Source organism: Ailuropoda melanoleuca, chromosome 12, assembly GCF_002007445.2.
Source record: "Ailuropoda melanoleuca isolate Jingjing chromosome 12, ASM200744v2, whole genome shotgun sequence".
Classification (NCBI taxonomy): domain Eukaryota; kingdom Metazoa; phylum Chordata; class Mammalia; order Carnivora; family Ursidae; genus Ailuropoda; species Ailuropoda melanoleuca.
The window spans coordinates 69,285,110-69,305,127 of record NC_048229.1 but is presented as its reverse complement, the minus strand read 5'-3'; the positions used below and the strand labels follow the sequence as shown (position 1 = coordinate 69,305,127).

Here is a 20,018-nt window from a genome sequence, read left to right as displayed (position 1 = left end):
CCTCTCCTAAAGGGAAGCGTGTTCTGACGCTGCTCCTATTTGTCCTGCAGCCCAGCTTTACTTCCTCGGGCTCCTGCTCAAGCATGTCAGACCCAGGGCTCAACACTGGTGGCTGGAACATAGGTTGGTATGGAGCTGACTTAGCCAAGCTGGATTTCCAGTACTGTAAAAACTGCGTGAATCATTAACTGTGTCAACTTGAGTTGATAGATGCACTCTGTATCTCCCTTGTTTCTCATTTCTCTTCCAATTTAATATGATGGGGATGCTGAAGTTAGCAAGGCCTGGACTCGAACAGACCAGGTTCTGGTATGTCTTTGTGCCTGGCTGGGTTGCTTTTCAACTTGTAATCTTGAGAGACTGACAGTGGAACTTCAGTGTTCACCCAGTTTAATCCAACCCTCATCTTTTCTCCCTCACATGCCCCCCACACCACTCCAGTCACCTGCCACTTCTTGTTAGCTGTCTCTTCCCACTTGCCTCCTTTCACTGTAGAGAAAAGAAGATGAGCCTGATTCCAGCTGGCCATAAAGGTCTGTTTAACGAATAAGTGTGTTTGTGGCTTCCAGATTTTTGAAATTTCTTTTTAAAAATTATCTTAATTTTCTTTTTTTTTTTCCTTAGAATTTATTCTTATCTTGTATAGAACTTGAATGAGGTTGGTGATGTAGTTTCCCAGCCTCTAGAATAGAAGCTACACATATAGAGACTTTGAAGTAGGAGGTAGAGCCTGTTAGAGGCAGGGCAGGCAAAGAAGTTGTAGCTCCAGTAGTTTGATAGGAAGAGCTAGAAGGTATTAAGAAAAAAAAAGACCCAAACAAAAAGCAGTAGTTTGTGGCCAGTAAGTACAGTGTCAATTTCCTAAGAGAATATCACTGTTTTGCCGACAGTGATTCTGTGTCATGCAGAAAAACATTTTACCAGTACCATTTGCCCAAGAAGTCAGGAAAGTTCTTTTATTATATTGAAAATGGCTTTAAAACTATGAAACTTTAAGATGTTTTGAAATTTTTAAATGTTTCAACAAAGTGACATTTCTCTTTCCTGGAAAACCCATTTAGGGGAATGGGGTGGAAAAGACAGAAATCTTATTCCTTTAATTTTCTTGATTATAAGAGTAATTGCATGGGGGCGCCTGGGTGGCTTAGTTGGTTAAGTGTCCAACTCTTGGTTTGACCTCAGGTGATGATCTCTGGGTTGTGAGGTTGAGCCCCACATCGAGCTCTGTGGTCAGCGGGGAGTCTGCTAGAGATTCTCTCTCTCTCCCTCTCTTTCTGCCCCTCTCCCCTGCACGTGCGTATGCGCACATGAATAGTCTCTTTCTCTCTCTCTCTCTCAAATAAATAAATAAATCTTAAAAAAAAAAAGTAATACATGCTCAGTGGAAAAAAAAAAAGTATTAGAGAAGAAAATAATTATCACTGAACCTCCACCTAGAAGTAATGTCTATTAACATTCCAAAACATTTTTTCCCAATCTGTGTGTGTGTGTTTGTGAAGGGTCATTCTATATATATGATTTTGTGTTCTGTTTTTATTATGAGCATTCTTATGTCATTTAAAAAGTCTTTATCAATAATGACTGCTTTATCTAATATTCTATACCACTGTACCATAACGCTGCTTAATCATTATGTGTGTACTTAGTTGTCAAGTTACCTTAACAGTAAATATCTAGATAAAAAGGTAAGGGTAGGAAAGAATTCTGCTTGGTTATATTTCTCAGCATCTTCAGCCCAGTTTATTTTTCTTCCAGTGACTAAATTGAGCACACTCTGCATTATGAGAGTTTTCAGACACTTTCCACGCCTTCTCTGATTTCCCTTTCCCTTCCCATTTGATTTGCTTCAGCGGGAAGAGAGGCAGAACATGTCTCCTCACCTTGGGGAGAGTCTTCTCCAGAAGAAATCCGCTTTGGGAGTCTTACCTACAGTGATCCCCGTGAACGGGAACGTGATCAGCATGATAAAAATAAAAGGTAACAGCCTTCCCAGGTGAGAGCTGCAATTTCATAATGCTTAGATTCCCCAAAATCAAGATTCTTGCTGTAAGAGAGGTATGTTAATTAGTTCATTAGGTATCGAGCTTGTTTTTTCTTAAAGGAACTGACAGGAAATCTTTTGAGTTTTATCCAGGCTTCTGGACCCCGCCAATACCCAGCAATTTGATGACTTTAAGAAATGCTATGGAGAAATCCTCTATCGCTGGGGTCTGAGAGAGAAACGAGCTGAGGTGCTGAAGTTTGTCTCCTATCCTCCTGATCCTCACAAAGGGATTGGTGAATACACATTTCTTTCTTTTCCCATTGCTCTATGAGAGGTCCTATAATGTAGTTTGTCTGTAAACAGAAGACTTGGAGTGAAGTCTTTTAGCTTCTCACTTAGGAGCAGAAATTTCTGAAGCATTTTGAGCGTGTTCCAACCTTCCGAAAACCCTTGCATTTCATGACGAGAGTACATTTCTCTTCTAAGTTTTATATATAGTACTCAGATATTGATTCGAAGGAGGGGTACTCATTCATATATTCAACTAAGACATATTGAGCTCCTGTGAGGCACAGTGCTGGCACATTCCTTCCCCTCATGGAACTCACAATTAAATAACTATAGGTTGTGATCAGTGTTTATGAGCAAACAAAAAGGATGTTGGCGCAGGGAGAGCAGGGAGGGAGAATTTCAGGTGATGTCTGGCTGTGTGCGGGGAAGGCCTTTCTGAGGGGCTGCGGTAGAGGGATGAGAAGCCATCTGTGGCTAGAACACAGTGAGCGGGAAGAGGAGTGCCAAATTAGATTGTAGGATAATTAGGGACTTGCAAGTCATGGTACAGAATTGAGATTGTATTCTGAGTCTGATGGTAAGCTTCAAAGGGTATTAAGAGGTAAGTGACATGCTCTGGTTTCTATTTTGAGAGAATCAGTGGCTGTTATATGAAGAAAGGATTGGAGGAAGGTGGGGTGGAAGTTTGAAGACTGTTAGGGTAGTCAGAGGAAGGTCAACGGCCTAGTCTCGGACAATATCAATGGACGTAGAGGGGTGGATTGGAAATACTTTTTAGAGGTACACTCCACATAATATGCTGACAAATTGGATGTGGGATTGAGAGGAAGGGATAGAGCTTAAATGATTCCCAGGTTTCCTGCTTGGGCAAGTGGGTAGGTGGTGGTGCCATGTTGTAAGATAGGCTGGAAGAAAATTAAGAAAATTAAAATCTGTTTGGGACAGCTGAAGATGGGTGTGTGCTGCCAGACCATAAAGTCATGTAGGTGGCCAGATGTGAGTCTGGAGCCCAAAGTGGAGCATGGAGCGAGAACTAGCAATTTTGAGACTCTTCAGCATGTTGGTGGTACTGGAGCTGTGAGAATGGGTATATTGACCTGGGACCTGGGGGTGGGGAGGAAGAGTACAGGGAGAGCAAGAGCCCACCCGCTCCGGGCCTTGAGAGAAGCCAGTACCTGCAACTTGAGTCTACGTGAAGAGCCAGAGATGGACTCAAGGAGACACCGGTGAGTTTTGAAGAAAAGCCAGAGTGTGATCTGAAAGGAGCTAAGAGAAAGGTTTTAAAGGGTGATGTGGAAGACCGCCATGGGGGGGGTGTCTGAGCACACATTGATTTCCTCTCTCTCCCACACATTGATACCCCTCCCCCGCCACAAAGCGTCTATCCAGAGCTTTCCTGAAAAGGCATAACCGTGCAAAGAGAATCATGTTGTTGATAGCATTTGGGACCAGGGAGGCATATAGCTTAGTGGTAACTGATTTGACAGGGCCTGAACTGACTGGCAGAAAAACAGTACCACACATGACAGAACTCCCACCTCCACTCCCGATGGCTCAGGATTTAGTGATGCTTGGCACCTCTGGAAGTGGCACGAAGGTGGGACCAGTCACAGGAGTATTGTTTGATGGCCTTTTTAGGGTTCCCCAGGGCTCTGCTCCTAGTTTGCAGAGCAGATAATGACCCTTCCTCTATCACAACAGAAAATCAGGAATTTTCGTTCTCCAGAGAAGTCAAACAGCTTTCCAGATTGAAAGGGCCCTCTAAGCACCTAGTGTGGTGAATGAAGAAAGACCCGGGATAAAGAAAGTACCCTGGGAGCTTCCAGAGAGAGAGAGCAGGTCCCATACAGAGGATAAGGAATATGGGCAGCACCACATGTCTCAGGAGTGGTCAACTAGGTACTGGAAAGGAGAGGACAATGCAGCAGTGCCTTTGGAATTCTCCAGAAAATGATTTCTAACCTAGAATCCTGCCCCAAACGATCCGTCACAGGTGAAAGTAAACTTTCAGCCTATCCAGGAAGGCAGGGAATCAGGATGACGGTAAAGGGAGATGCACGTGGCAGACCCAGAGACAGACCCATCCAGGTTGGGGTTTTAGGAGCGTTGTGTCCAAGAAGAGAAAGTTAGAAAAATAGCTAGTGGATTTCAGTGTCCAATATATTTATAGAGATTCAGATATTTGAGAGAGGGTTTGCAGGTCAATTATGATAAGCAAACTAAGTCAACAACAAGACGGTTACTAAGAAAAACCAAGCTTGCAAGAAAGGAAAAGTGGTCATGGTATGTGGCTTGGCTTGAATAATGTTCACCTAGATAGATGATGTAAAAACAGAATGCTGATCTAACCAAGTAACAATGGAACTGCATGGGGAATATGAGGGATGGGGTATGTGTGTGGCTAGAGGGATTGGGGAGTGAAAGAAGCTTCCACGGGAAAGTTGAGATAATGCTTAAATGTGGAAATTAAGAATTGGAGATAGAAGGTAGAAACAAAAAGTTAAATGCCTTGGTAGGATTTCCTCCCGGGAGTGACGGGAGAGGGGGTGGAAGGGAATGCTGGTTTTGTTAATCAAACGTATAGCATTATTTGACTCTTCAATTTGTATGTATGTAGTTTCAATTAAAAAACCCAAACAAGGGGTGTTGGGCTGGCTCAGTCGGTGGAGCATGTGACTCTCGATCTTGCGGTTGTGAGTTCGAACCCCACGTTGGGTGTAGAGATTACTTAAAATCACTTAAAAAAAACCAGAGTAATACAGAGATTTAGATATCAAATAACAAAGATTGTTTTAATATGGATTATTTCGGTGTATATACTTGAGGAAACACAAAGATGCAAAATGCTATTTGGGCGATGTATTTTTAGAGCATCTAAGTGCATTAAAGTGTATCAGAGTAATGAAGACCTGGAGCAATTTGTCATTTAGAATTAGTTTTCAGGAAAATGCGTGAATCACAGAGATAGGTAACTGTTACAATGCGTTCTTACTGACATCAGTTATAAGCATCATGCCAGGTTCTGTTGGCTATACAAGGAAACACAAGGTGTGGTTTAGGGGAGGTGGTGTCAGAAAGTATAATCCAGTCAGAGAAGTAAAACAGGAACTCATGAAGACTTAAATGATCCTGAAGAATGAATAGAGTGTCCAAATACCATTACAAACAGTATTGCAAGATTTCAAAGGTGAGGGATTAGGAAAGATAGAAGACTCAAACAAAAGCATTAAGTATTTTCATCCTTATTATTTATTACTTTGGAAGAATTAGACTGCTCAATTCTAGCAAACAGCAGATATTGAGAGAAAAATACTACAGGGTTACCAGGGCTACCGTTAGTCTCCAAATTGCTGGAAAAGCAGCAGTTTCCTTTCAGACTTATCACATCTGCAAGGGTCGTCCCATATCAGCGGCAAATTTTAGGGATAAAATTCTGTTCATTTAAGGGGTTAGATTTATAGAAAGGGCTCGAGGCTTCATTTATTTTGAGGGGATGGTGCTAGACAGAATATGTTTTTAATAAACCGTCTCCATTACAAGATGATTTTTGATTTTGTTTTTTTTCCATTGTGGTATGTGGCGCTTGGTCATCTTGGTGGCAGAGGCAAGGTGTTTGTCCTGCCCCCCAAATCCTGCCTCAGAGCCGTGCGTCATCTAAATTTTGTTCGGCCATTTTCTGCTTCTACATTATTAATTTAACATCTTGTTTATTTGGTTGGTTTTATTTACATTTGTGTAATTGATGGTAATTAATACACACAGCTCTTCTGTATGTAGGGCCATATGGTGCTAAGACTTGGGAGCTGGCTTCTGCCTGGGGGTTTTTATAAAGCCTCAGGAATCATAATTTGATCATTTACGTGCCAGGTGTATTTTTATTGTCTTTATTAGTTTGTCCATTAGGAACCAGGAATGATCCATTTTGCCTCTGCTGGGTTTCACCTGCAAAGCCTGTAACTGTGGTCATATGCTTCCTTCCCTGATATTCCCCCAGTTTGTCAGTGTTCCTGTAAAAGACACCTTGACAGCTTGTGATTTCACACAAACTCTGCATCCCTTTGTAGCTCCAAATGTAGCAAAAGTTAGTCTCTACACCAGCATGGCCCAAATGTGTGCCTGTCCTTCTCAACTAATGGCCGTTCCATTATGTAGGACAGTAAGAGGCAAGAGAGAAATATTAAAATTATGCTTAGTGACTTAGCGTTTTTGTAATCCCTGTCTTTGTGAATTTATATCCACTTAGAAATTGGCCACATCCCCCCAAATGATTCATTAATTAACTAAATGAAATATTAGTTCAAAGTCTTAATAATGATTTTGGAGGTTACATTTAAGCTGACACAGTATGGAGAAACACAGTTACTAATGACGTACTGAATTTTTCAGGGAGATGACATTTTAATAATTTTACCAAGATAGATCTGGAGAATAATTAAGTTTACATTTACAGTTATCTCAAATGTCAAAGAACAGCCTCTTTTTAAAGACGTAATTCAATTTATTGAATGTACAATTTTTACATTCTCATAATTTTATTTATTTTTTTAAAGATTTTATTTATTTATTCGACAGAGATAGAGACAGCCAGTGAGAGAGGGAACACAAGTAGGGGGAGTGGGAGAGGAAGAAGCAGGCTCATAGCGGAAGAGCCTGACGTGGGGCTCGATCCCATAACGCCGGGATCACGCCCTGAGCCGAAGGCAGACGCTTAACCGCTGTGCCACATTCTCATAATTTTAAAGGTTGAATCTTGTCCAACCAATAAAACCAGTAAAGGAAGTTTAAGAAATTTAAACTAATTAGGCTCTTCACAAGAACAAAAGTCAAAGTCTTACCTAACATAAAAAGTTACGCATAGATGGACAAGACATGGCTATTTTTCACCAAACTTACCAAACCCATCTAATTTGCCTCAGGATTTACCTGAACTAGGACTATCATAACATTTTTCCTTAGTTGCCATGAATTTTAAAAGTCTATTGGTACATTTTTGTGACTGCCATTTGTCCTGAGGCGGAGGAACTGGCTCAGGTACAAGAAAGGAGCCTTCCTCTGTTGCAGGAGGTGAAAGGAGAAGAGGAGCAAGTAGGGAAATTTGAAGGCTTGGTGGCTGGAGATGAAGGCTTCTCTTTTTCTAGGGAAGGGGGAAGGCCAGCAGGTGAGAGAGGGGAGCAGGGGCTGTGCAGGAGTGCGCAGGGAGACGGTGCCGCACTGGGAGTCCATGAGTTGGTTGTTGTGTATTTAGTGAGAAGCGCATCTGGTCGGTGCGCCTTCCCTCAGGAACGCTGAGGGCAGACATGGTGTTGGCAGCCGACAGCACTCATCCGGGCTGGAGGTTCTGCTGGTGGTACCGTGGAGGGAGTTGGGGATACTTGCAAGAAAGTGATGATAATGTTGGTCCGTGTTACTCAGGCTGGCCCCAGGGGCAGTACAGGACGGGCGAGGACCTGGGAGGCCAGGTGTGCAGAGGGTTGGGAGTGGGTTTTGAAGGCACCAGGGATGGTGCCAAAAACTGGGGTCAAGAGAAGAGTGAGAACCAAGAACAGAAGTCCTGAGGGGACGGGGGTTGGGGGTGTACCCACAGTGCCATAGGTGAGGGCAGAGAAGAAGCAAGGATGATGAAGCCAGGTGGCATTTCCTCAGGGGAGAGGTAATGGTCTTCAGGCAGTAATGGGGTGCGGGTCTGCCACTCCTGCCCCGGCACTCCTTGGGACTCCAGACCGAAGCAGCCTTTCCTCCAGAGGCCGGCAGAGGCGGCAGGCTCCAGGCGGGGCCAGGTGCCGAGGGCGCTGTCGGAGGAGAGTGCACAGTCGTGGGAAGGCCTGTTCCTGGGGTGGCACGCTGGAAGCTGGGCAGGGGAGACAGGGATCCACATAGGCCGCCCAGACTCAGGGTCGTGCTTGAGGTGCATTGGGATGTGCGGGTGGTGGGGTTAGCCCTCGGGGTCTCTTCTAGGGACCTGGGGACCAGCTGGCCCTGACCGCAGGGTCCTGACTTGGCACATCTTGTGCCGCTTGGTCATCAGTGTACAAGTCAGGAAGACACTGTGACACTGATCAGCTGTTGCTGGGTGTCACTGAGTCCTTCAGTTCTGTCAGCAAACAGTTGGTGGCCACCTCTATGAGCCAGGCCCCTGCAGCCATTGGCATAGGAGAGGATGAGACGTAGCCATCACCTGGGCTTTTCACACCAGGCCTCCCAACAGCCAGGCATCTCCTGCACTGACCCCCTGCACCCAGCCTGCAGTGACAGTAGCTTGTCTTTGTAAGACTTAGTGAGATTATGGAAGAAGGGCTTCTGCTGTTTAAAAAAAAGAAAGAGAATCATTGTTGTAAAGAATCCCTGCAGGCTTCTAAGATGAAGACATCATTACTCACCATGCCCAGTTTCCTTTTGCAGAACTAATTTCCCATTTGTCTTGTTTCGGCCATCTCCAACCGTCTGCAGAGTTTGGCGTGTACTGCAGCCACTGCCGGAGCGAGGTCCGTGGCACGCAGTGTGCCATCTGCAAAGGCTTCACATTCCAGTGTGCCATCTGTCACGTGGCGGTACGAGGATCGTCCAATTTCTGCCTGACCTGCGGGCATGGTGGGCATACCAGCCACATGATGGAGTGGTTTCGGACCCAGGAGGTGTGTCCCACCGGGTGTGGATGTCACTGCCTGCTTGAAAGCACGTTCTGAACTTAACGGATGATGGGAGTTGTCGCAAATCCCAGAGGATTCCATAAATGTTGGATGACAAGCTCTCCACCAGGAGGGAGGCTCCAGAAAGCCATTCCCGACTAGACTGGAACATGTTCCCCTCCAAGACTGCCACCACACCAGCTGTTCCTGAGCCTTTGCTTCTCTTCTGTTTGGCTGTGGATGGCATGGATGTCACCGGGAAGGAGGAAGGCCGTTGTGCAGAGCCACATAGCCAGGTGGAAGTCTTCTTCAAGAAAAGCCCCTGCCTCCAGAGCCGTGTTTACCTTCAGGGTGTTAACGTTAAACCACTGAACAGCATCCTTTCTGATGCCATTTCAGACCAAGGTCGGATACAAAGGACAGTCTCCTGAGCTGAAGGACAGTGGACATTAACTTAGTTGATCAGTGGGTCTGTGTTATAAGTTGGTACATTTAAATGGCCTTTAAAAATGATACTTAAATTATAAATACATGATGTACTTAAGGACTTTAAAGCTGTATCTTATGTTTGTTATTTCTCTTCAAGCTGCTCTCCCTTGGCTAATAAAAGTCAGGTAATTGTTTGAAAAAAAAAAAAAGGTTGAACAATTTTTTAGTGAAATTGTTTTTATTCTGTTTCTAATTGAAGTTAACTATTTGGGATAGAACCAGAGTCAGTGCTTAGACTTTCAAAGGAAATGCTGATTTAATCTTGTCATCTGACAGAGAAAATAGAATTTGATATTTTAAGTTTCTTTCCAACTCCAAGAGTCTTTTTTTTTTTTAAGATTTATTTATTTATTTTAGAGAGCGTGGGGTGGGGTGGGTGGGACGGAGAAAGAAGGAGAGAGAATCTTTTTTTTTTTTTTTAAAGATTTTATTTATTTATTAGACAGAGATAGAGACAGCCAGCGAGAGAGGGAACACAAGCAAGGGGAGTGGGAGAGGAAGAAGCAGGCTCATAGGGGAGGAGCCTGATGTGGGGCTCGATCCCATAACGCCGGGATCACGCCCTGAGCCGAAGGCAGACGCTTAATCGCTGTGCCACCCAGGCGCCCCAGGAGAGAGAATCTTAAGCAGACTCTATGCTGAGTGTAGAGCCTGATGTGGGATTCTATCCCATGACACTGAGATCACAACCTGAGCTGAAACCAAGAGTTGGACGCTCAACTGACTGCACCCCCCCAGGTGCCCCAACCCCTAGAGTCTTTTAATCATTTCATTTAGCAAAAGGAAAATTAGATGGCTTCACAACATTGATTTTCGAGTCTCGCATTGCCACTGGGCAGGTTGGCTGAGTTCTGGTAAGTTCCTTCCACTCTTCATTTGGGCTCTGTCACAGACTCCATTTTTTTGTTTATCTGCATTCCACATGGCTGTGGTCCACGTGTTTTATTCTTCAGAATGATTTTCAACTCTTCACATATTATATTTGCCAGGAAAAGAGATATCTTTTTGATATTTCTATTGGAATATATATTTGTTTCTTAGAATTTTACAATTCCAAATTGATTAACTTAAGAAATATAAGTACATGTCTCAAAATGTGTTGTACATCACTGCTTTAAACTATAGGTGAGGACCCAGTAATGGATTGTGAAATTGATTTAGTATATAGAAACCAGCATTTAAAACATGAAATGGAGTAGAAGAGAAATGATGAGCATGTACCATACGAAGGGTGAATATAATTTTGTGTAACCTGTTAGGAGTGCATATCTACACACTCACATACATGTATAATGGATCACAATGTAAATTCATTTCTTACTGAGGACTGTGGAGTCAAGACCCATCCATTTTCTACGAGTGATTCATTTTAGACCGAAAGACACTTGCAGATTGAAAGTGAGGGAATGGAGAAACATTTGTCATGCAAATGAATGTCAAAAGAAAGGAGTAGCAACACTTAGACAAACTAGACTTTAAAACAAAGATTGTAACAAGACACAAGGGCACTAGATGAGGCACCTGGGTGGCTCAGTTGAGCGACTGACTCTTGATTTCGGCTCGGATCATGATCTCAGGGCCAAGCCCTGCATCAGGCTCCATGCTGAGCATGGAGTCTGCTTGGGATTCTCTCTCTCCATCTCCCTCTGCCCCTCCCCCTGCTCTCTTTCTCTCAAATAAATAAATAAATCTTAAAAAAAAAAAAGAAGGGCACTGTATAATAATAAAGGGGACAATTCAACAAGAAGGTATAACAATTATAAATATGTATACACCCAACATGGGAGCACTCAGATGCATAAAATAGTAATAACAAACATAGAGGAACTAATCTATGATGATAAAGTAGGGGACTTTAATACCCCTATTATATCGATGGGGACAGGTCACAGAAAATCAGAAGGAAACAGAAAATCAACAAGGAAACAGTGGCTTTGAATAACACACTGGACCAGATGGACTTAACATATATATTCAGAACATTTCATTCTAAAAACAACAGAATGCAGATTCTTTTCAAGTGCACATGGAACATTCTCCAGAATAGATCACATATGAGGCCACAAAACAGGTCTCAACAAATACAAGAAGAATTGAAGTCATACCACGTACCTTTTCTGACCACAGAGCAATGAAACTAGAAGTCAACCATAAGAAAAAATCTGGAAAGACCAAAAATACAAGGAGGTTAAATAAGATGCTACTAAACAATGGATGCGTCCACCAGGAAATAGAAGAAATTAAAAAAGTAATTGAAAACAAATGAAAATGAAAACACACTTGTCCCAAACTTTTGGGATGCAGCAAAAGTGGTCCTAAGAGGAAAATATATAGCAATACATGCCTAGCTCAAGGAGCAAGAAAAATCTTAAACAACCTAACCTTACAACTAAAGGAGCTAGAAAAGAACAACAAACAAAACCTAAAGCCAGCAGAAGGAAGGAAATAATAAAGATTAGAACAAAAATAAATGATACGGAAACTAAAAACGACAACAACAACAAAAAAACAGATTGATGAAACTAGGAGCTGGTTCTTTGAAAAAATTAATAAAATTGATAAACCTCTAGCCAGACTTATCCAAAAGAAAAGAGAAAGGATCCAAATAAATAGAATCACAAATTAGAAAGGAGAACTAATGAACACCACAGAAATATAAATTATGAAAAGCTATATGCCAACAAATTGGACAACCAAGAAGATATGGGCAAATTCCTAGAAACATGTAAATTACCAAAACTGAAACAGGAAGAAATAGAAAACAGACCAATAACTAGCGACAAAATTGAATCAGTAATAAAAAACTCCAGCAAACAAAAGTCTAGGACTAAGTGGCTTCACAGGCAAGTTCTACCAAACATTTAAAGAAGAGTTAATACCTCCTACTCAAACTATTCCAAAAAATAGAAAAGGAAGGAAAACTTCCAAATTCATTCAATGAGGACAGCATTATCCTGATCCCAAAACTAATAAAGACACCACTAAAAAAGAGTACAAGCCGATATCCCTGATGAATATAGATGCAAAAATTTTCAATAAAATACTAGCAAACCAAATCCAGCAATATGTTTTAAAAAAATCATTCCAAATCCAGCAAACCAAATCCAGCAATACGTTTTAAAAAAATCATTCACTGCGATCAAGTGGGATTTATTTGTGGCTTGCACAGGTGGTTCATTATTTGCAAATCAGTGAATGTGATATACCACACCAGTAAAAGAAAGGATAAGAACCATATGATCATTTCAGTAGATGCATTAAAAGTGTTTGATGAAGTACAACATCCATTCATGATAAAAACGCTCAATAAAGTAAATTTAGAGGGATCATACCTCAACATATAAAGGCTGTATATGAAAAACCCACAACTAATATCCTAAATGGAGGGAAACTGAGAGCTTCTCCTCTATGGTCAGGAATAAGACGGGGATGTCCACTCTCACCACTTTTATTCAACATAGTACTGGAAGTCTTAGTGACAGCAATCAGACAACAAAAAGAAAGGGCATCCAAATCAACAAGAAAGAAGTAAAATTTTCACTATTTGCAGATGATATGATACTATATATAGAAAACCCTAAAGACCCCACCAAAATGCTAGAACTGATAAATGAATTCAGTAAAGTCTCAGATACAAAATCAACATATAGAGATCTATTGCATTCTATATACCAATAATGAAGCAGCAGAAAGAGAATTACAGAATCAATCCAATTTACAATTACACCAAAACCAAAATGGTAACCTAGGAATATACCTAATCAAAGAGGTGAAATACCTGTACTCTAAAAACCATAAAACACTGATGAAAGAAATTCAAGGTGCTCTTTCTCATGGCACCTCAGAGGTGGCAGGCTGGCTTCAGGATGAAGCTGAACATCTCTTTTCCAGCTACTGTCTGTGAGAAACTCATTGAAGTGGATGATGAACGCAAACTTCATACATTTTATGAGAAGTATATGACCACAGAAGATGCTGCTGATGCTCTGGGTGAAGAATGGAAGGGTTATGTGGTCCAAATCAGTGGTGGCAGTGACAAACAAGGCTTCCCCATGATACAGGGTGTCTTGACCCATGGCCGTGGCTGCCTGCTGCTGTGTAAGGAGTATTCCTGCTACAGACCAATGAGGACTAGAGAAAGAAAGCACAAATCTGTTTGGGGTTGCATTGTGGATGCCGTCTCAGTGTTCTCAACTTGGTGATTGTAAAAAAAAAAAAAAAGGCAGGGGAGAACGATATTCCTGGACTCACTGATACTACTGTGCCTCCTTGCCTGGGGCCCAAAAGAACTAACAGAATCCGCAAACTTTTCAGTCTCTTTAAAGATGATGTCTACCAGTATATTATAAGAAAGCCCCTGAACAAAGAAGGTAGGAAACCTAGAACCAAAGTGCCCAGGATTCAGCATCTTGTTACTCCTCGTATCCTCTAACACAAACGTCAGCATATTGCTTTGAAGAAACAGCATACTAAGAAAAATAAGGAAGAGGCTGTAGAATATGCTAAATGTTTGGCGAAGAGAATGAAGGAGGCCAAGGAAAAATGCCAGGAACAGATTGCCAAGAGACAGACGCTGTCCTCTCTGAGAGCTTCTACCTTTAAGTCTGAGTCCAGTCAAAAATGAGATTTTTTTAAAAGAGTAACAAATAAATAAGATCAGACATAAAAAGAAAGGAAAGAAAGAAAGAAAGAAAAAAAAGAAAAAAAAAAATTTCAAGACGATGCAAAGAAATGGAAAGGCATGCCACATTCATGGATTAGAAGAACAAATACTGTTTAAATGTCTGTACTACTCAAAACAATCTACACATTTAATGCAATCCCTATCAAAGTACCAACAGCATTCTTCATAGAGCTAGAACAAACAATCCTAAAATTAGTATGGAACCCCAAAGACCCTAAATAGCCAAAGCAATCTTGAAAAAGAAAAGCAAAGCTGGGGCATCATAATTCCAGACTTCAAGTTATATCACAAGGCTGTAGTAATCAAGACAGTATGGTACCAGCACAAAAATAGACACACAGATCAATGGAACAGAATAGAAAACCCAGAAATGAACCCACAGTTATATGGTCAGTTAACCTTTTACAAAGCAGGAAAGAATATCCAATGGGAGAAAGATAGTCTCTTCAACAAATGGTGTTGGGAAAATTGGATAGCAACTTGCAAAAGAATGAAACTGGACCACTTTATTTTTTAAAAGATTTTATCTATTATTTATTTGAGACAGAGAGGAGCACAAGTGGGGGCAAGGGCAGAGGGAGAGGGAGAAACAGACTCCCCGCTGAGCAGGGAGCCTGATGCAGGGCTCGATCCCAGGACCCTGAGATCATGACCTGAGCCAAAGGCAGACACTTAACCAACTGAGCCACCCAGGTGCCCCTGGGCCACTTTCTTACATCATAGACAAAAATAAATTCAAAATGGATTAAAGACCTAAATGTGAGACCTGAAACCATAAAAATCCTAGAAGAGAACACAGGCAGTAAGTTCTTTGACATGGACCATCTCAACTTCTTTCTAGATATGTCTCCTGAGACAAGGGAAACAAAAGCAAAAATAAACTATTGGAATTACATCAAAATTAAAGCTTCTGTGCAGTGAATGAAACCATCAACAAAACTAAAAGACATCCTACGGAATGGGAGAAAATATTTGCAAGTGACATATCTGATAAAGGGTCAGAATCCAAAATTTATAAAGAGCTTGTAAAACTTACTCCCCAGGGGTGCCTGGGTGGCTCATTTGGTTAAGTGACCAGCTGTTGATCTCAGCTCAGGTCTTGATTTCAGCATTGTGAGTTCAAGCCCCTCATTGTGCTCCATGGCCAATATGGAGTCTACTAAAAACAAACTCAACACCCCAAAAATGAATAATCCAATTAAAAATGGACAGAAGACATGAATAGACATTTTTCCAGAGACATACATACAGTTGGCCAACAGACACATGAAAAGATGCTCAAAGACCTCTTATCATCAGGTAAATGCAAATCAAAACTACAATGAGATATCATCTTATACCTGCCAGAATGGCTGAAATCAACAACACAAGAATCAACAGGCATTGGCGAGGATGTGGAGAAAAGGGAACCCTCTTGTACTGTTGGTGGAATGCAAACTGGTGCAGCCACTGTGGAAACAGTATGGAGGTTTCTCTGTACATTAAAAATAGAACTACCCTACAAGTCCAGCAATTGCACTACTCGGTGTTTACCCAAAGAATACAAAAATACTTATTCAGAGGGATCCATGCACCCAGTGTTTATAGCAGCATTATCTACAATAGCCAAATTATGGAAACAACCCAAGTGTCCATTGATTGATGAATGGATAAAGAAGATATGGTGTATATATTCAATGGAATATTACTCAGCCATCAAGAAGAATGAAATCTTGGGGCGCCTGGGTGGCACAGTGGTTAAGCGTCTGCCTTCAGCTCAGGGCGTGATCCTGGCGTTATGGGATCGAGCCCCACATCAGGCTCCTCCGCTATGAGCCTGCTTCTTCCTCTCCCACTCCCCCTGCTTGTGTTCCCTCTCTCGCTGGCTATCTCTATATCTATCAAATAAATAAATAAAATCTTTAAAAAAAAATAAGAATGAAATCTTGCCATTTGCAATGACATGGATGGAGCTAGAGAGCATTATGCTAAGCAAAATAAGTCAGTGAGAGGCAAATGCCATATGATCTCATTCATATGTGGAATTTAAGAAACAAAACCAACAAGCAAAGGGGAAAAATGAGAGGGATTAAGAGGGGGAGAAAGAGAGAGGCAAATCAAGAAACAGATTCTTAACTATAGAGAACAAACTGATGGTTACCAGATGGGAGGTCGATTGGGGGATGAGTTAAATAGATTATGAGGATTAAGGAGTGCACTTGTCATGATGAGTGCTGGGTGATATATGGAAGCGTTGAATAAAAAAAAAGTGGAGTAGACTTGAACTCTTAGGAAAAAATAAAAATTGAAGTATAGTTGATACACAATATTACATTAGTTTCAAGTGTACAACATAGTGATTCGACAACTTTTTACCTTATGCTATGCTCACCACAAGTATAGCTACCATCTGTCATCCTACAGGCTATTACAATACCAGTGACTGTATTCTCTAGGCTGTGCCTTTTATTTCCATGAGTTACTCATTCCATAACTGAAAGCCTGTACCTCCCACTCCTCTTCACCCGTTTTGCCCATGTCTCCACACCCCTACTTCTGGCAACAGTCAACATGTTCTCTGTATTTATGGGTCTGTTTCTGCTTTTTTTTTTTTTTTTGGTATGTTTGTTTTCTAGATTCCTCATCTCATATGGTATTTATCACATCTTCTTTATCTATTCATCTGTGGATGGACAGTTGGTATTATATAAAACATCTTCCATGTCTTGGCTATTGTAAATAGTGCTGCATAAACATGTATCTTTTCAAGTTAGCATTTTTGTTTTCTTTGGGTAAATACTGAGCAGTGGAATTACTAGATTGCATGGTATTTCTATTTTTAATTTTTTAGGGGAATCTCCATACTGTTTTCCACAGTGGCCGTACCAGTATACATTCCCTCCAACAGTGCCTGCGGGTTCCTTTTCTTCCACACCCTTGCCAACACTTGTTTCTTGTCTTTTTGATTCTAGCCATTCTAAGAGGTATAAGGGGATATCTCACTGTAGTTTTGATTCATATTTCTCTGATGATTAGTGATGTTGAGCATCTTTTCATGTGTCTGCTGGCCATCTGTATGTCTTCTTTGGAAAAATGTCTATTCAGGTACTCTGCCCCTTTTTAGGATTATTTGGGGGTTTTTTGGTGTTGAGTTGTATATGTCTTTCTATATTTTGGACGTTAACCCCTTATCAGATACACCATTTGCAGATATCTTCTCCCATTCCATAGGTTACCTTTTCATTTTGCTGATAATTTCCTTTGCTGCGCAAAAGCTTTTTATTTGATGTAGTCCCAATAGTTTATTTTTGCTTTCATTTCCCTTGCTTCAGGAGACATATCTAGAAAAATGTTGTGACAGACAATATCAAATAAGTTATTGCCAGTGTTTTCTTCTAGGAGTTTTGTAGTTTCATGTCCTGCATTTAGTTCTGTAATCCATTTTGACTATTTGTGTGTGTGTAAGAAAGTTATAATAAGTCCACTTTTATCACTATTTTTATTTTTCAGTTAGTCTTTTTAAGCCATTAATCCATTTTTGAAATTGGAGATATGCTACATACTAGTAATAGTGAAAATGCAAATTTAATAGACAACATACTCATTTGATAGACAAGGTGAAATGGCCAACACAGTCTTTATATGCACATGTGCAAACTCTAAGGATATCATTGAGAACATATAATTAAGAAATGAGATGTTTATTAAAATTGTAGTTAATATCATGTGTCAAATTTGAGGAAACACCTACATACAGCAAATTATCCTTTTCCCATCTAGGGCTTGACATGCAGACCAATTGGGAACACCCATGATTTGAGGCTCTTACTGGAGAAATAACTGCTGTAGATGATGGGGAGCCATTGAGGAGAGTTAAATGGGAGAGTGTCAGGTCAGGTTTTAATTTGACCATGTGCAAATTAGAGGTGAAGAGATGATGGAAAGGGACACTGGTTAGAAGTCTATTTCCGTGCCTTAATTAGGACGGCGACAGTGGGAATACAGACACTAAGGCAAAAAGAGATGAAAACCATCTCTTTGGGAAAAACATATGGTCGACCTCGGTACTGCTTCCCAGAGTAAGAGAGCAGCTGTTACTAAGAACAAGCACAGGGAGCTTATACTTCCCTGTACCACTATCTTTTTTTTTTTTTTTTAAAGATTTTATTTATTTATTCGACAGAGATAGAGACAGCCAGCGAGAGAGGGAACACAAGCAGGGGGAGTGGGAGAGGAAGAAGCAGGCTCATAGCGGAGGAGCCTGATGCAGGGCTGGATCCCACAATGCCGGGATCACGCCCTGAGCCGAAGGCAGGCGCCCAACCGCTGTGCCACCCAGGCGCCCCCCCGTACCACTATATTATTGTGTCATAATTTATTCTTTTTTTTTTTTTTGTACTTCATGACTCTGTTTTTTTAGGGTTTTTTTTTCTTTTTAAAATTTTATTTATTTTTATTAATTATTGAGGTATAGTTGACAAGCAACGTTACATTAGTTTCAGATGTACAACATAGTGATCCAACAATTCTGAACATTATTCAGTGCTTGCCATGGTAAGTGTAGCTACCATCTGTCACCATACGATGTTACTACTCTATGAAATACTTTTCACCTTTGTGACTTACTTATTTTGTAACTGGAAGTTTGTACGTCTTAATCCCCTTCCTCTATTTCACCCGTCTCCCCACCAACCTCCCCTCTGGTAACCATGAGGTTTTTCAGAATTTGTTCTCTTAATCTTTTAATTTTTAGGTCATTGTAGATTCACATACAGTTGTAAGAAATAGTACAAAGTAACTGGTATACTCATCACCCACTTTCTCCCTATGGCAACATCTTGTGTAATTGTAGTAAATATCACAACCAGGAAGTTGACTTTGATACTCTCCATCAACCTTAGTCACCAGTTTTAGATGCCCTCATGCATGTGTGTGTGTGTTTAGTTCTGTGCAGTATAATCACATGTATATTCATGTATCCACCACCACGAAAGTCAACTATGTAGAGTCATGGTCCCTCATGCTGCCCTGTGATAGCCACCATCACCCGCACCCCCCCCACCTCCTAAGCTCCTGGCAACCACCAATTTATTTTCCAGATCTGGGATTGTGTAGTTTCAAGAATGTTCTATAAATGGAAATCATACAGTATATAATCTTTTGAGACTGGCTTTTCATTCATTGTAATTCCCTTGAATCCAGCCAAGTTGCTGTGTGTTATCAATAGCTTGTCCCTTTTTATTGCTTAGTAGATTCCATGGTATGGATGGACCACAGTGTGTCTAACTATTCATCTACTGAAGGACATTTGTGTTGTTTCCAGTCTTCAGAATTGATTTTTGAAAATTATTTTAATCTCTTCTTCAAAAACAAAAAAATTTTCACTGCAATTGGTGAAAGAATACATGGAAACAAAATTAATACTCTTCCTCCTGCCTCCCCAGCAACCAGTGTTAACAGCCTTGTGCTTATCCTTACACATTTTGTTCACATACAACTGTGCAAACAAATAAATACTAGAAGGTTATTTTTTGTTTGTAGAATGATGTGGTTGTATTATATGCTTTACACTGCAATTAGCCTTTCTCACTTGACAATACTTTATGACATCCCTCCAAGTAATAAATTTAAAAGAAGAACTTTCCTTTTGCAGCAGTACTACCTAGGAAATACCAAAACGGGTACAGTAGTGCACCAGAACTTCTGGTCTGGACAGGACAGGGTAGTCTTGCCTCTCCCTGCTTGTCCCTGCAAAGTGTAACTGTTAACTCTGGAAGGAATAGAGGCAACACCCAGAGAACTCTGCAAGGTGGAAAAAGAAAGGTGAATTGGTAGGGATGCCAGGGCTGGAGGAACAGCACAGAGGGAAGACATTTTACAACCCCCCACTCAGCTGAAGAAAGTAACCTGCACCCATCATTTTCCAACCCCCAGCATAGCAGCAGAAAGCAGCCCAGGTGGAACA

At 41.1% G+C, this 20,018-nt stretch overlaps 1 protein-coding gene and 1 pseudogene across 3 annotated transcripts in view; both read left to right on the top strand.

Moving 5' to 3' along the window:
- The window catches only part of WDR59 (WD repeat domain 59), an 87,071-nt gene extending 77,522 nt beyond the window's left edge, over positions 1-9,549 (top strand). For 2 of the 3 annotated variants that reach the window (XM_019807879.2, XM_002927134.4), the window contains 4 exons: positions 51-123; positions 1,851-1,977; positions 2,135-2,277; positions 8,723-9,549. In XM_019807879.2, coding sequence (XP_019663438.1) covers positions 51-123; positions 1,851-1,977; positions 2,135-2,277; positions 8,723-8,958 — 579 coding nt within the window. In that variant the 3' untranslated portion in view covers positions 8,959-9,549. Of the gene's footprint in view, positions 1-50; positions 124-1,850; positions 1,978-2,134; positions 2,278-8,722 lie in introns of those variants that run through there. The other variant, XR_004629060.1, reaches the window with a different exon arrangement.
- Positions 9,550-13,027: 3,478 nt separating this feature from the next.
- LOC100477753 lies at positions 13,028-14,071 on the top strand (annotated as a pseudogene).
- Positions 14,072-20,018: the final 5,947 nt, after the last annotated feature.